Source organism: Natrix helvetica (genome assembly GCF_964273705.1).
Source record: "Natrix helvetica genome assembly, chromosome: 1".
NCBI classification, from domain to species: domain Eukaryota; kingdom Metazoa; phylum Chordata; class Lepidosauria; order Squamata; family Natricidae; genus Natrix; species Natrix helvetica.
Genome location: NC_138548.1, coordinates 35,766,804 through 35,784,676, shown reverse-complemented (window position 1 = coordinate 35,784,676; position 17,873 = coordinate 35,766,804). Strand labels below are relative to the sequence as shown.

General features: G+C 43.0%; 1 protein-coding gene across 1 annotated transcript in view; it reads right to left on the bottom strand.

Moving 5' to 3' along the window:
- Positions 1–11,707, bottom strand: part of ADSS1 (adenylosuccinate synthase 1) — a 29,638-nt gene extending 17,931 nt beyond the window's left edge. Inside the window, exons 1-2 of the mRNA XM_081934207.1 lie at positions 11,459–11,707; positions 3,554–3,656 (exon numbers count right to left, since the gene is read on the bottom strand). Coding sequence (XP_081790333.1) covers positions 3,554–3,656; positions 11,459–11,671 — 316 coding nt within the window. The 5' untranslated portion in view covers positions 11,672–11,707. The remainder of the gene's footprint in view (positions 1–3,553; positions 3,657–11,458) is intronic.
- Between the last annotated feature and the right edge of the window lie 6,166 nt (positions 11,708–17,873).

Sequence of the window (17,873 nt, the reverse complement as noted above, 5' to 3'; positions counted from 1 at the left end):
AGAAGGCTCTGCTCCTAGGCGCCGCCCCATGGCATTGTCTAGTGGACGGCACCTGGAGAAGTCCCTCTCTGTGCGAGCGAATAGGTCGTAGGGATGTATGGGGCAGAATACGGTCCCGGAGGTAACTAGGTCCTGAGCCATGGAGCGCTTTAAAGATCGTAATCAAAACCTTGAAACGCACTCGATAGACCACAGGAAGCCAGTGCAGCTCGCGCAGGTGTGGTGTCACATGGGAGTACCTAGTGCTCCCCATAATCACCCGCGCGGCCGCATTCTGGACCAACTGTAGTCTCCGAGTGCATTTCAAGGGAAGCCCCATGTAGAGAGCGTTACAGCAGTCCAGGCGAGACGTCACCAGCGCATGGGTGACTGTGCGTAGAGCGTCCCGGTCCAATAGGGGGCGCAATTGGCGCACCAGGCGAACCTGATGGAACGCCCCCCTGGCCACAGCTGTCACATGTTCATCCATGGACAGCTTGGCATCCAGGAGGACGCCCAAATTGCGCGCCCGCTCCACGGGGGCAAGTTGAATGCCCCCAATGGCCAGAGATGGAATTATCTGGTTGAACCGGGGAGCCGGAACCCACAGCCACTCCGTCTTGGAAGGGTTGAGCCTGAGTCGGTTGTCATCCATCCAGACCCGTACGGCTTCCACACACCGGGACATCACTTCGACGGCCTCGTTGGGGTGGTTCGGGGTGGAAATGTACAGCTGAGTATCATCAGCGTACAGGTGGTATCCCACCCCAAAACCACGGATGATCTCACCCAGCGGCTTCATGTATGTGTTGAACAGGAGTGGCGAGAGGACCGACCCCTGTGGCACCCCACAGATGAGGGGGCTTAGGGTCGACCTCTGCTCTCCTGCCAACACACGTTGCGTCCTGCCGGAGAGGTAGGAGCCGAACCACCGCAAGACGGTGCCCCGGATCCCCAACCCCTCCAGTCGGTGCAACAGGATACCATGGTCGATGGTATCAAAAGCCGCCGAGAGGTCTAATAGGACCAGGATAGAGGACCAGCCCCTATCTCTGGCCCTCCAGAGATCATCTACCAACGCGACCAAGGCCGTCTCAGTGCTGTGCCCAGGGCGAAAGCCGGACTGGCGCGGGTCTAGATAATCATTCTCCTCCAGATGTCGTGGAAACTGAGAAGCCACCACACTCTCCACAACCTTCGCCAAAAAGGGAAGGTTGGAGACAGGACGATAATTGACCAGCTCCATAGGGTCCAGGGAAGGCTTCTTGAGCAAGGGTCTCACCACCGCCTCTTTCAAGGCGGCCGGGAGAGACCCCTCACCCAATGAAGCGTTCACTAGGTCCAGGAGCCAGTCGCGTGTAACCTCCCAGGATGCCAGTACAAGCCAGGAGGGACACGGGTCCAACAAACATGTGGTAGGTCGCAGTCGCCCACGCAATCTGTCCGAATCCTCGATGACAACCAAGTCAAACTCCTCCCAAAAAGGTTTCTCAAGACTCGCCACTGGCGTCTCGACTGGGCCACTGAAGGGGACCCAATCCTTCCGGATTTGAGCGACTTTATCCTGCAGGTATTTCCCAAACTCCTCTGCCCTGCCCTGTAAAGGGGCCTCCCGTGGCCTCTGAAACAGAAGAGAGCGGGACACCCGAAACAGGGCGGCAGGGCGGTTCTCTGCGGATGCAATGAGAGCGGCACAATATTGACGTTTGGCCGTTCTCAATGCCACTAGGTACGTCCTTAAATGGGCTCGTACCTGTGCTCGGTCAAGTTCGGTTCGGGAGGATCTCCAACGACTCTCTAGGCATCTCTTGTGGCGCTTCATCACCCTTAGCTCCTCGGTAAACCAAGGGGCCAGGGTGGATCGTTGCCGCCGGAGAGGCGCAAAGGCGCCACCCGGTTCAAGGCCCCGGTAGTCGCATTATTCCACGCGGTCACCAGGTCCTCTACCCGAGGGCGGGTCAGGGCTGCAGGAGGTGGCCCAAGCTCCGTCTGGAACCTGTCTGGTTCCATCAAGCGCCTGGGGCGGAACCATCTAGTGTTCTCCGGTTCCGCCTCCCCGCGGCGAGGAGTAGCACCAGGGAAGTCAAGACGGAGGAGTGAGTGATCTGACCATGACAGAGGAGTGATGGTTAAATTCACTCCTCCCAGATCACTCAACCACTGGCGAGAGACAAAGACAAGGTCCAAGGTGTGACCTCCCTCGTGTGTCGGGCCCTGAATCATTTGAGTCAGGTCCATGGCTATCATGGAAGCCATGAACTCCCGAGCCCCCTCTGATGCTTCTCCCACCGACGGCAGGTTAAAATCCCCCATCACTAAAAGTTTGGGGGTCTCAACCGCCACCGATGAGATCAGCTCGAGGAGCTCAGGCAGGGTCGCTGATGTATGGCGGGGAGCCAGGTATACTATCAGCAAGCCCATCTGCCTCCTAGGGCCCCATTTCACAACCAGGGATTCACATCCGGACGTCTGTAGCACAGTGGACTCCCTCGGCTCTAAATCCTCCCGGATGATCACTGCTACCCCACCGCCCCTTCCCCGGGCCCGGGGCTGGTGAAATGCTTGGTAACCTGGTGGGCACATTTCCACGAGGGGTAACCCTCCCTCGTGGCCCAACCAGGTTTCCGTTATTCCCGCGAGGTCCGGCTCCCCCTCCAAAATCAGATCGTGAATGAGGGGGGCCTTATTGACAACGGACCTCGCATTGCATAACAACAGCCTCAGGCCCTGGGCCTGCAGATCCTGACCACCTAGAACGCGGGGGTTGGTACAAGCGACCGGGTGTAACCAGCACCCACGGTCTCCCAACCGACTACGGGTTGTTAGTCTGTCCTCGTATCTGCCCCTCCCTACGACTGTTGGAATCACGAAGCCCTGTATGGGAATGATATCCTCTCCCCCCTCCTCCTCTCTGCTCCTTCTGCTCAAGACCCCGGCTGGTGACCTGGCTCCGTCGTCGCTCCTGATCTGGCCCACCCCCCCCAACCCCTAAACCCCTAAAAGAATTTAAAAAACATTTCACTAAAAACCCCCTAAGTCTCCGCTTCCTCCACCTCTCGGGATTAAGAAATCCGTCATCAAGGTGGGCCCTAGAAAGGGCGGAGGGCCACACCTGCGAGAGGGGGGATTCCCGCAGTAGGATAAGGTCTAGCCTGGAATACATATGCTGTTAAAAAGTTCATTAGGGCCTAGGCTCTGTGCTGCAGATGGTATGATCGTATGCCATAGTCCAGTAAAATTGTAACAGCCGGGTATCAGTATAAAAAGTCATCCAGTCCAAGATGAGGGGGGGGGGTAATGATGATAATAAGATGGTCAAGTGCCGGTCGCTAAGTGGGGGCTAGTAGGTGGTCAGTGGTGGATGGCGAGGGGTAGATGGATTTTGCTTGATAATGGGGAGGGGCAGATGGTCAGTCAGATGAAAATAGGGCGGTAAAAACCTCCAGGCGCGCACGGATGAAAAGCAGGGGCAGCTGTTAGTCCAAAAGTCAGCAGGATAATAGATAAATGTTACTGAAATAAAGAATAAATGTACAGTATATTTGGATTTTATGAGTCTGAATGGAATACTTACCAATAAAAGAAACAGCTTTAGGATTAATTATACCACTAGGAAAGAGGTGAAAATCGTATTCCTTCCCATCAACAACGACAGTGTGACCTGCATTATTTCCACCCTACCAAAAATAAAATAAGATATTTAAATAATTTTTATTACTGTTGGTGAAGAACATATCTACTGCCAGCAGACAAAATTTTGTTGTGGTACTACAGCAGAGATAGATATTATGTCCTTAGGCTCCTTGTCTACTCTTATTCGTCATTTAAGCATCACCTTGGTTTCTTGAAAAATATGAAGATATAAGGATAGTAATAGGGTGGAAATAGTTCCAGACAAAAAAGAGACAGGGCAACTAGCTACTCCTATAAATTGAAACCAACTAGCTGTTTAACTTGGGGTGATTGCGATTTTTTATTTTTATTTATTTATACTTCACCTTTACTATATTTATAAATTACTCAAGTTGGTGAACGTACCTAATTCTCTCCTCTCCTCCTATTTTCCCTACAACACATTTGTGAGGAGAGTTGGGCTGAGTAACTGACCTAAAGTCACCCAGTCAGCTTTTATACTTAAGGCCTCTAAGTCTCCTGGTTTCTAGACTGGTGCCTTTACCACTAGACTAGACCAAACTCATTCTTTTATATTTTTCTATTAGTGCTGATAACCTGGCGTTGCCCAGGTATTTATTTATAGGGGGGAAATGTCCAGACCAAACAATTTCTAATGTTGGATTTTTTCCCTTACCAGAGGAACCCCCTTGTAGAATACTGTGAACCCATTGCCATGGCAACTCCACTGCACTGTACAGTAGAAGCCATTTTACGGCAATACAATAGAAGCCATTTTAAGGCACAACAGGTTGTATCATAACAGAACACCCCCCCCCCAAGGGGTGTTAGGGGTGTCTTACCCCCACAGTATTTGTTTCCAGAGAGTAAGTCATCTGTGTACTAAGTTTGTTCAAAATTTCTTGAGGCATTCCAGAATTATGCTGGAATACATACACACACACACACTATAGTGATTGAAACTGACAATTGAAGGGGAAACAACAAGCAACAAAACACTATAGTGATTGAAACTGACAATTGAAGGGGAAACAACAAGCAACAAAAAGCTTGATACCTTTTATTTTCAGAATGCTGCAAAGAGAATGGCTATAGTGGAGGCTGACCTATGATCACACTTTAAAATTTATTGATCTTAAATGAAATTCAAATTAATATGGTAATAAAGCAGTAATGTCCCCAAACATATATTTGATGACATTCACAAGAAGTTAGCATATTTCAGCTTCAAGATCAGTTGCAACACAGCATTACAGATTTTACCACCCTGAAGCTGTGGTGCAGCAGTGATGGCTTAAGGAAGAAAATAGTATTTAAAAACAGGAGACCTTGTGATAATTAAAGGTTATTCCATCCATGGGCTGGAACAAGATGAGAGCAGTACTGTATCATGGAAAAACGGGCATTGGCAGGGCATAACTGTGTCCTGATAAACTACGAATCAGGCCATGGCCTTATAGTGTTACAATTAACCTTTTGAGAGAGAAGCAAATTCCTGTTAAATATTTCTTTTAACAGTTTATTTGCACAACATGCGATGCACCTAAATGAAAACATATTTAACTGAGGTCCATAGTGACTAGTTTTCATCAAAGGGTTCCAAAGACCTGGCCTGCAGGATCTGTCAGCTCAGAACAATAATGTCAATGTTAAACCTAAATGGTTAAAAGCTGCAAAACCACCTAGACCTGAACTTAGCTGTGGCTAGTTTTAAATCAACCAGCAAATGGTCCAGGGGATTTGTTCATTGTTACACAGTTTGATTTCATAAATTGGGCCTTTTGTGTCTTCTATATCTGCATGTCAGATCAAAAGACTATGCTGATAATACACTCAGGATTTACTTAAAAGCTCTTATTTCCCCACAATTTCATGTCCGCTACAGCAGCAGCACAAGTACTAAAAGACACTTTACCTTTACCTTTACCTTTTATTTCGATTTTTATACCGCCCCCTCTCCCCAAAGGGACTCGGGGCGGTGTACAGTCAAGTGAAATAGATAAAATAGACTACAAACATGGAAACATAAAAACATAGAAGAGGAGGCAATACAACACTGTACAGGTAAAGCAGATAAAAAACAGTATATAAACAATCCTAAAAAATACCCAATTAAAATTACCCAGTTAAAAATATATCTGCCAAGAGGTATAATGAGGTTATAACACTAACAAAACTGCTGCAAAAAAAAAATCCTTTTCTGATGTTATAGCAGTATTAACACTACTGTGTCAACTTCCACTTTCTCAGAGAGCTAAGTAGCCAAAGTAATTACATTTTGCTATTAACTTACCTGCAAATCTTAGAAATCAAGGAAAAAGATTAAACACATGCCATTTGTACTTAGTTGACTGCTTCACCTGTTACACAGAACAGCAGACTTACATTGTATTTATTTATTTAACCCAAAGCCGAGCTTGAAGCACAAACAAGAGCCTAGGAAACCAACCTTGTTTTCTGACAGAGGTTCGGTAACTTTAAACTTGACCTTTTCATGGAATACGGGTGATCCTGCTGCAATTTTATAAGTACCCAAGGAGAAAACCAAGTTTAAAATAGCAATGTCACAATTTTTTTTTCTCTTAGCACAAGCAGGTGCTTAACAGATGCTAGGTCTATAAGTTTCTATTTTGTATCAGTTTACTTGGCTTTTAAAAAAGCATCAAGCAAAATAAATCATCTTATTCACATTTATTGTTGTAATCCTAGTCCCCATAAAATGTGGACAAAACTTTATGGGTTGCAAACGGTAACATGTGCAATTATGGCAGCATGTGCTACATGTTTGTACAAAACATATATGTATTTGATTTGTATTCCACCTGTATTAGTGTTTATATATATACCTAGCTACCTTGCTGGTCATGGTTAGGCAGAACACAACACTTCCAATTAGAAGTTGTGACTTTGTTCAAAGCCTCTGCATTTTGCGATGTTCCCTATTATTCCAACCCACCTTTGAATGTTGTGCATTGTGTGAAATGCACAATTTTCAAATAAAGGACTGGGTTATGAATTTCCCTTATTTTTCAGATTCCAGCCTTTGTTCTGACCTAGGCTTCCCAAGAGCATGAAGCAACCTCATCTCGACAAAAAACCCTTTTATTCATTTACTGTGAATTCTGCTCATTCACATCCAGCAAAGTCTTTCAAGGGGGGGAGGGTGGATTTACAGTCATGGATACCTTATCTGGCATGGAGAGCTGACAGGCCGATATCTGCAAAACTTGGCAACGAGACTCAGAGTCACAAACAAATTAAGCGAACTAATTGTCTCCTACAAACTCTACTCCACTTTCACTCCTCTTTTATTTCCTCTGGGAAGGGCCATTCATTGTCCACTTGTGGCCTTACTCCCAAGTCAACTCCTGTTCTTTAGCTGTTCCCTTCGTCTGACAACTCTGCGCATGCGCACACTGGGAACAGGCTCCAGCTGTTCATTGCCTCACTGATGTCTGACTCTGAAGGCAGCTGATAACTGGCACACGGCTCTGGTCCTCTCTCTGCCTCTGACACAGAGCCCTCATCAGAGCCTTCCCCAGACTCCAGGATTGGCCCATGTTCCTCTCCAACCTCCTCACTGGTCGAATCTGCTGCCAGCTCCACTGCGCTGGCGGGCCACAACAGCCTTCTTTGCTGCTGCTCCTGCTCTCTGGAACAGCATCCTGTCAGCAGTATGGATGGCGCCCATTCTCCTGGGGGTCGTGAAAAACATTTAAAACCTGGTTCTGTTCCCAAGGTTGGGGTTAATGTATTTGGGTGCGAGGGAGATTGTTGTGTCATAATTTATTGTGGCTGTTTTTAATCCAAGCTATCTTGGTTTGTCTGTTTTTAATTGTTTCAACTCTGCATTAGATTTTGTAAGCTGTCAAGAATCGGTAAGTTGTCCAAACTATTGGACTTGGTGGTGAAATAAATTCCTACTAAGTCGTAAAATTCACCAATCGTTATCTGTCACTGCATCTGAGGGCTAGAAAGAATCAACATGTGACTAACACGAGTAGAAACCTCTGAGACTTTGGAGTAAAAGCAGGTCATAATAAATAAGAATGTTTAATATGTAGTACATTATTTAAAGTGTTTAGTCATTCTAGTTTTACTAACAAAATTAAGGTTCCTACATCCAAAGACAAAAGCTTGAAATGTATGTTTTTTTAAATCAAAGTCATCATTACCCACTTCATACCTGCTCCCCTACTGCCATGCCCAGTTCCTTTCTCAATTCTTTACTACTCTGATTCGTTTTATATAAGGTCATGTCCGTTTAAGAGAGCAGATTTTGGAAAAATCATTAAAAAGCTGATAATAAGTAATTATAGTACTGTTGCAAGAACTGTCATATCAAATCACCATTCTATTCCCACATTGGTCAAACAGATGATCCTCAGAAAGCCAATGCCAAAACCTAAAACTTCAGTCTCCTTATTAAATGCCCAATTATGATCAATCAGTTTTATCAGTTTTAATAAATTCACTCATTCAGCAATGCGCTCTACACTAAGCAAATATGGACCCCAAAAGACTGGATTATAGCTGTAGACTAAGTGGGTTTGTTAGCCAACAAGATTTATGAATTTTAACTCTCGTGTTGATTTTTCTTTCTGGAGCTATTTGAAATGCTAAAATTATTTGAGGGAGTAGGTAACACTACATTAGATAAACAATTGTATCACAATTATTATATTTCATTTGTACCAACAGTTTCTCTCCATTTGAATTGTAGGTTTTAAAAAAATGTTATCATATCCATACCACTTTTCAAACCTGCTAGGTTAATAATCTGCATTTAAAACAGCCTATCTTAAAACAAAATGTTAGCCAGAAGTTATCTTTTTTATTTCCTGCTTGGCAAAGACTTCTATTTTTCAAAAGAATCACTTATGTACCCCTGATTTAAAGCAATTAAAAGTGAATCCCAAAGCCTAACGTTGTATCACATACGTTTTATAACAGGAATGTTAAGGTAGACAACCAACAACCCTCTCCTCCCCCCAAATTCCACACTTCTCACTAGAGCTTCAATCCCACCTATTCTGCCACATTGCCAGCACCCAGCTCCCCCTCAAAAAAAAAAAAAAAGGATGGTTGCTGATATTCAAAATTCCCCATTCCTGTTTTAGAACAGCTGTCTAAAAAACACAGACCAAGAACAGATTGCACATGACTGCATTGTACATGACTCTTAATGATTTACACAGATGGATCATGGTGTTTTTTTTTTTTTGTCTTGTCAGGAAGAGGAATGTGGTTGTCATTGCCTTCTGCTGGGACAGTTTCTACTTCCTGGTCTATCCTAAGCCTTGATGTTTCATGTCTGTCTTTGATCCAAGTACTAACCAGGGCTGACCCTGCTTAGCTTTTGAGATCACCCAAGATTACTAAGTGCTCTCTTCATTTTTACTACAATCTCATAATGTTACCCTGGAAGATACTGTGTATGCTAACTTTTCTTTACAACTACAAAATTGCTGCCAATTTTCATGGCAGCCAAAACACAGAAGAAAATGTTCAACTACTTTCTCCATATGCTGTTTTACTCCATTGCCACATGGTAGCTTCACATTCTGAACCAATCTCTAGAATATAAGCAGATATTCCATGTATCTAATTTGAATCAAAGAAAATAGGTAGGAAAGCTGTTTTGCAGCTTTAGGTATATTGTAGGATATGTTGCTGGGTGGTGCTTTCATGAACTAGATTATTCATACAGTTCCTTAGAATAACTCCAGAACAATTGCTTTAGATCTTAAAACAATAAAATAAAATAAATGTAACTTATTTATGAGAACCTGCAATTAATTTAAAGCAGAATGAATGCAGAACTAGATGAAATGTAATCATGTTTATTATTCAAAGTCCTGTGGCACACCTACACATACACTGTCCGCTTTGGTACTTTACACTCTTTTGCTTTAAAGGTAAAGGTTCCCCTCGCACATATGTGCTAATTGTTCCCGACTCTAGGGGGTGCTGCTCATCTCTGTTTCAAAGCCAAAGAGCCAGCGCTGTCTGAAGACGTCTCTGTGATCATGTGGCCAGCATAACTAAATGCCAAAGGCACATGGAACGCTGTTACCTTCCCACCAAAGGTGGTTCCTATTTTTCTACTTGCATTTTTACATGCTTTCAAACTGCTAGGTTGACAGAAGCTGAGACAAGTAAGGGGAGCTCACTCCGTTAGGTGGCACTAGGGATTCGAACTGCCAACTGCTGACCTTTCTGATTGACAAGCTCAGCGTCTTAGCCACTGAGGCATTGCATGATGGTGAAAAATGATCATATGAGAAACTATGCAAAATGATATGTGATTTCAGTTCTTTACCTTTAATCTTTCTTTCACAATTATTCCAAACTGCTCAGGGCAATATACATTTTCACAATAATCCTACGTATGAGGCAGACTACACCAAGCCTGAATTTACACATTATGCTAAGTCACATTTTGTTCAACCACAAAAGAATACATTCATACAAGGTCTTGCCATAAGCTACTGCTTACAAACTACACCAAGCTGCAGTAGAATTTATTTGGTTTGGTTTAGCACATTGTATGAAGTCAGTCTGAAAAAAAAAGTATGTTCCCCTGGGACTGCAGAACAAACTGAAACAGCAACCCTCTGGGGGCCACACTTATATATTCTGTAAGATCCAAGGGCTCAGAGAGACATACTTCCCACACAAACGTTGATCAAGTGATCAAAGTTGACTTCAAATAATGTACCATAGCATAGAAGCATGAAGCCAATGAGTCCAAAGCAATGCCTAATAAATCTTCACTATGTTCCTCTGCTCACCTTCAACCTTTCTTGCAGACAGCCGTCACCAGACACCCGGACAAATGCGCCACTCTCCAGACGCACACAGTTTTGGTAGGTTCATCATGCTTGTCTGTACTTCCAGATCTTATGTCATTTGTCACCAAGGCTCAGCTATTTCTATTTATAACCCAGAACTGTTCTCCCTACATTTAGTCTGTAGTCAGTATTAAAAAGCCTCCCTCCCTTTCTACTTCAGCTTCATTCTAGACATGGGTAAGAAAGACATGCATCAGAAGTAAAAGACAAACAAAAAAGGAAGTAGATGACAAAAACTAAACTAAATGAACTTAGTTCAAATTGTGGGAGTGCATTATGTGCAGAGGTAGCCTTAGACCAATGGTACATTTTCGGACTAGCCCACTTCACAAAGTTGCTATGAAGATTACAAGAAAGGCCAAAAGAAATGTTAGTTGCAGAGAAATGACAAAAGTCAAAGACAGAAAAAAAGAGAAAATAATAATAATAATAATGAAATAAATTTTGAACAAAACCAGCACTTGAGCCAGGATAGAACAAAACAGAAAATACTATCTAGCGACAGGGAAAAAATTACCAGAAAGTTTAAGAAAACACACATTAGGCCCACCAATCAGGAAATCCATTTCTCTCCCTTATACAATTACAACTCATAACTGGATAACGTCGCTGGAAATGATGGTCTACGTGATCCAATATTCTGAAGAGCTCAGGAGAAGGATGCATTGACAATGTGGCGGAAATTTTAAAATAAAATTTAAAATAAAATTTTGAAATAAAAACGTTTGAAATAAAAGAAACAAGAAGAATCAGAACAGAGAAGCAATATGTAATTACCAATATTTCAGTATGCCCTTGTTTCTTTATTTGTCCATTGCACCTTAATCCACACCAGTGTTCAAACATTCCAGGGACGTTTCACCTGCGCAGGTGAACAAGGGCATCCTGAAAGCCACAGCAGCAAAATCGAGCGGGGAAACTGGCTCCAGACTAGCAGACAACGAGACCGGTCGGGGTGATGCCCTTCCTGTCCCGGGGCAGCCCTTACTCACCTGGCACCTACAGACGAGGTCGGCTTCGGTGGCCAGGAGATCCACCACTTTCCCTTTTCCTTCGTCGCCCCACTGAGAGCCCAGCACTACAGTCACACGGTTGCCGCCCGGCTCACTTCGCAGCCGCTTCAAACCGACGCTGAGAACAGCGCCGGCGGCAGGGCGAGAGGCGCGATCGTTGGCAGCTGCCACAGCCGCCCGGGTGCCCGACATCGCAGCAAACAGGTCGCTCCTACGAGGCAGCTTCAGGCAGCCACTCGCGCGCTCCCCCCCAGCTCGCTCGTCGCCTTTTAAGGACACCGGGAGCCAACCAGAGCGCAGGCAGAGCTTTGACGTAGGCAGGGAGGGACAGAAGTCGCCCTCGCCCGTGGGTGTCGTGGACTTGAATGGAGACGATGGGAAGGGGGTTTGCAACGATAGACAATGTAATTGAAATGATGGGAAAGGGGTTTCCGCAGGGAAAGCGAGGGGCGGCTGCAGGCCTAGTGGGGGCAACCTGTTCAACTTGTGGCTGTATAAGGATGCACACGCGAGCGCGCAAGTTGCATAGTAATTACTGTAGCCGGATAAAGGTGAAAGGTTTACAAGAATAGCAACAGCATACACGCGTTGAGGGAGATTGGTATGTGTGATACAGACAGACAGATAGCAATAGGAATAGTACTTAGACTTGCAGCTAGGCTTAGACTAAGCGGTTTATAGAGTATTGCCCCCAACAGTCTGGGTTCTCATTTTACCTGCCTCCGAAGGATGGAAGGCTCACCTTGAGCCAGTGGGATACACACAGAGTACAGGTAGTCATCAACTTACGACCACAACTGAGTCCAACATTTATGTTGCTAAGTGAAACATTTGTTAAGTGAGTTTGCTCCATTTTACAACCTTTCTCACCACATTTGTTAAGTGAATCAGTGCAGTTCTTAAATAAGTAACACAGTTATTAAGTGAATCTGGTTTTCCCCCTTGACTTTCCTTTTCAGAAGGTCACAAAGGGAATCAAATTGCCCCGGGACACTGCAACCGTCATAAATGTGAGTCAGTTGTCAAGCATCTAAATGTAAATCACATGACCATGGGGATGCTACAACAGTCATAAGTGTGAAAAATGGTCATAAGTCACTTTTTTTAGTGCCGTTGTAACTTTGAATAGTCATCAAATGAACTATTGTAAGTCGACTACCTGAATATATGCATGTGCACACACAGAGAATGCTTCAGGCTAGGGATAGGGGTAATTGAAATGAAGGATTTTTTAGGGATTTTTAAAGCTTTCAGAATGTTCATTAGAAAAAATGGTTGCAAATATTAAACTATAATTCTAAGGGAGTCAATGTGGCAGGACTGCTGCTGCTGAAGAAGAAGACTTACATGGCAGCCACATGGGGAACAAGTAATGGCATGTGCCTCATTTGATGATGCTTGTGATGTCCTCATGGATTCTCTGGATGCCTGTTGTTCTGGGTTGGAGGAAGCAACTTTAATAACTTCTCATCCATGTGGCTGAGCAACTTACTGTACAGCTTGTAGATACCATTGTTGGCCTGTGTGTGCATGACATCCTAAACTATAAACTACGCTCTGTCTTCTCATATTGCATGAACGTAGCCCCAGGTCATCCCCAGGGAAAAAAATTAAAAAGCCAAGATGGTCCCCACAATCATGTAATACATATTTTAAAAGTGGGGACAGCTTCAATCACAGGGTCATAGCTGTTATTTTGACATTTTAAAAATCCTTTTCCTTTAGGGTGCCCTGCTCAGTCATATTGCTTATGATTTAAAATATCATATGTAATCCCAGGGACTAGCTGTCTTGTCATGCAGATTCCCCAAACTATATTAATTGAATAAGCCATGAAGAATAGGTACGTATGTGAGTGTCATAGAAACATAGCTATTGGCTTCTGTCAGGGGATCCCAAGTACCATTGCTAGAGACACAGTACAGAGAAATAAAGGTACAAAGTTTCAAGACCAATAAAGCAAGGCTGACAGTGTATAGTCTGCCAGCGGTGTTACAAAAAAGGTAACAAGGCTGCTTAAAGCTGAAGTTCATAAACATCTGAAAAATCACTGAATCTTCATCCTATCATGATGACAGTACCCAGTTGCTGACTCATTCTAGTATAGCCTTTATTGTCATTATACATCATGTATACAACGAGTTCTCATTCCTGAGAATCCAACACCATTTCTTCAAAAACAGCATTAAAAAAAACTTAGATATAATACTAGATTTTCAGATTGTTTGTATTATCTGAAGGGCTTCACTTATTTATAACACAGCCAGTGGTGAAATTCAATTTTTTTTACTACCAGTTCTGTGGGCTTGGCTTGGTGGGCATGGCAGGGGAAGGATACTGCAAAATCCCCATTCCCACCCCACTCCTGGGAAAGGATACTGCAAAATCCCCATTCCTTGGGGAAGGATATTGCAAAATCTCCATTCCCACCCCACTCTGGGGCCAGCCAGAGGTGGTATTTGCTGGTTCTCCAAACTACTCAAAATTTCCACTACTGGTTCTCCAGAACTGGTCAGAACCTGCTTAATTTCACCCCTGAACACAGCCCTTTCAGATGTGAATAGATGTACAGTATAGGTGTATAGATGTACAGTATCCTAGAAAAAAAACAGTATTACAATGACACCTGTAAACAGAAAACAAAACAAAACAAAAACAAAGAACATCTTACAAAAGATTTCCAAACTCAGAGACAAGTTCTCATCTTACGCTGAAGGGTATCAGTTGTCAGATAGTAACTGGTTTAGAGAAGATGAAAGGAAAGTGGAATGGGGATACTGAAATTCTGTTCAGGGGAGATGTCAATACCCAAAGTACCTTTAAACCTATTCTTTACTTTGCAAGAACCTTTGAAGTTACTGTTTACTCACAAGAACTTCTAGTACTAGAAGATGAAGTCAGACTGGCCAACAGATTGGAAGCTATGTGTCTATTTATCAATATTAAAAAGGGCATTTAACATAATTAATTAAGAGCCAGTTTGATGTAGTGGTTAAGGCATCAGGCTAGAAGCTGGGGGGCTGTGAGTTCTAGTCCCACCAGGCTGTTTCCCAAAGTAAAAAACTGACTTGAAGTCATGTGCACATGTATGCATACACACACACACACACCACACACTTAATTCCACATGCTAGCAAATATGTAGCATTATCCAACAAGATTAGAATCTACATGCAATGGTATGCTGGTAAATGTTTTACAACTAATTCTACAAAAAGAAATTTCTCTCCATTGCCTCCACCATATCTTGCTTTTAGCTGCTGAACAGCTAATTTGTGTACCGGGAATCTTGACTTAACTCTGCTCTTAACTGGCTCACAAACTAGTATGAACTGACTCCAGTACACTATTGCCTATATGGAAAAGAAAATGTTGAAGTTTGATTTAGAAAAGGCTAAGAAACAAGAAAAATCATTTCTAATATAATCTGGTTAATTAGGTAAAACCAAATAATGCAACAAATAAGTCAAGATGTATTTACTGGTAATTAATCCTTGGAAGGCCTTTGATTGGGTTGACAATGTCAAGCTATGGAATATCCTTAAAAATGGGAATCTCAGAACATCTCATTGGGGTGATAGGGCCATCATGAAGAATCTGCTTTTACAACTCAGTCCCTCTCACTTCTCAGAAACTGGGAATTGTAACCAATTCCCCTTGGAGAAAAGCCTTGAATGGGTTGATTCTGGGCCTCGCCAGATAGCATTCCTGAATACATGGGACCTGGAACATGTCCTTCCTGCTGGACCTAATGTGAATGGAGTGAGACAGTCCCTCAAATGGATAAACGAGAAGATTTGATAGAGTGCAAAATGTTCTTCTTCCTTTTACCGCTAGATGGTACACTTTTACTAGACTCTTTGCATCAGATTCTTGGCCCAGATAAGAAGTCTTGCCTGTCTATTGACAGAATCTATTCTGCGTAGAATAACATACCCTTTCCATGCTAAATAAAGGATTTGTGTTCTAAAGAGTTGAATCTCTTCCCCTCAAAATCTTTTCCTTTGTCTGGAAGATAGGGTTGGGATGAGGAGTGTGATATTACATATTACGTTTAAAACAATGAGAAGATCTAGAGCCATACTCATTTCTGCTAACCATGCTTTATTCAGTTTTTTTCTCTGCAAGGCATAATCTGCAACTTTCAAGAGCAAATGTAGTTGCCACTTGTTTATTTTACTCTATTGCAGTACATTTAAGCACAGTGAAAATGATGTTCTTTTCTCTAGGTGCCTTTGAGGAGACATATTGTCTGTGTATGATATAACATTATCAGACACCTTTAAAATAATGGCTTTATTAGATATTACCCAGTGGGCTGGGTTCCCCCAACATATGAAGCTGTAAGTCATAATCTACAAATTGCCCAGACTGAATTTACATGCTAAGCCATAAACAAGTATTTCATATGGTATGAACTCAGTCATTCTAAAGCAAACAGATAAGCAGTTGATGCTTTGCCTTTCACTATATTGGCTCTATAGTTTACTAACCTATGGTTTGTTTCATTTATCAAACTAAAGTTGACTGATATATCACTCTAAATCAACATTGAACAAATATATTTAGCTTTGATGCAGTTTTCCCTGCAGGTGCTACATTCAGTGATAAGTGTATATTGACCTAATTCCCACATCCTCCCAAATTAGAATGCAATTTGACTTAACTGTAGCATGTTTGTGAACACAAGCACAGTTGCCCATAAAAGATGACTGTCAGCCCTGGTGTGCCTGGCAACCCAGGGCTGCCATTTCGGTGGTGAAATGACGCTAAACCCACCGAACCGCAGAGCCCACAACAGACCTGTTACCACTGCTGACATCAACACTGAACAGCTGATGGGCGGCCAAAAGGCTGAAACCAAAGTTGCGGGCATGCGAATTGAGTGTGGCCTGATGATGGAACTCTGCTGGCTTCCATGCTAAATGGCTACTGATTGGGCTTAGGGAAGAATAGAGGGTGGGCGGAGCTAGGGAACAGTTTTAAAAGGTGAGACAGTTACTGGACAGTTAGTCCTGACTTTGAATTGCCTGTTAATGGATGTCAGTTTGTGCCGGAGTTTGTGAGGGGGATAAAAAATACTCAATTCAGAACTGTGGTTTTGGGTTTTTCCCCTCACTTTAACATCGGAACCTGACAATGACATTGCTTAGGATGCCAATTCAGCCGATTATGACTTAAACAAACCTTGGCTAAATAATCTAGCGCTTGTGTGAATTCAGTCACTTACCTGCCAGAATGCATGTGTGTATTTCACATGTTTTCCCAGTTTAGTAATGAAGTATTGCTTCTTCTATTGCACAGTGTCACAGTGCTGGTGTTTTGTTTTGTTGCCTGAAGCTGTGTCTTTCTTTCCTCTTCCCCTCCCTTGTGCTGATACTAGAGTACAAAGCAGCTAAAGCTTCTCTCCCAGCCTCTGGCAGCAAAAGAGCTTTAGAAAGTACAAACTATTAAATCTGTGCATATTGTTGTTGACTTGGAGCTATACCTCACTGGCCTAGTTTGATAAAGTTAAATCATGTTGTGAGGCGTTGGAGTGTTTTAACATATTCTGTGAATATTCTATGAATATCTGCCGTCCTTAGTTGATGGCTGTTTCCCTATACCTAATCAATTATGGTGTTACTTAATGACTAAATAAATACGGATTAACCTTGTGACTGAAGTAAGAGCAGGACTAGTAGAATGAATGAATGAATGAATCCAGGTCATGGAAAATGCTTGCATGTGATGGAATTAGTGATAAGGTAGGACAAAACTGTTTTGCCTTCTATGAGTAGGATGGAAAGTCTTTTTGTTTGAAGAGCTCTTGACCAATGGAAAAATTCTATTAGGGCTGCTGCAAGTGAATGGAGTCAGAGCCAAACATGTATGGAATTTGCAGCATTGTTTGGCTCTTTCACCACTTGCCTCCCCCCAACCATAGACTACTTTTCATGTACATCCATGAACTCGAGGAGAGTGTAGTTTCTAAGCAGAAAGCAGTCAGTGTGAATATTCCTTGTCCCGAGCCTTGTCCTGTCCCAAATCATCTTAATAGGTACCATAGATGTTAATTATTTGTTGGCCATGTAATTATTTCTCTACAAAGCACTTTAAGAAGGGTTTTCTTCTCTACCACTGTGTCCTTATGTAGATTTTTGCTGAGCTATATTTCTTGATGATACTTTAGATGCTGTATACTTTCTTTCATAACATTAAAGCATGAGAGCTAGCAGAAAAAAATAAAAACATAAGAAAAAAAGATGAGGAATGGGGGTCAAATAAGATTGAATCTTTACATGTGGATTAAAAAAAAAGAGCAAATGCAGCACAGTGTCCCGTATAATTCATTCTGAGGAAAGAAAGACTCAACTTCAGGCAAAAAAAAAACCAGCATTGGGACACTGTGCAA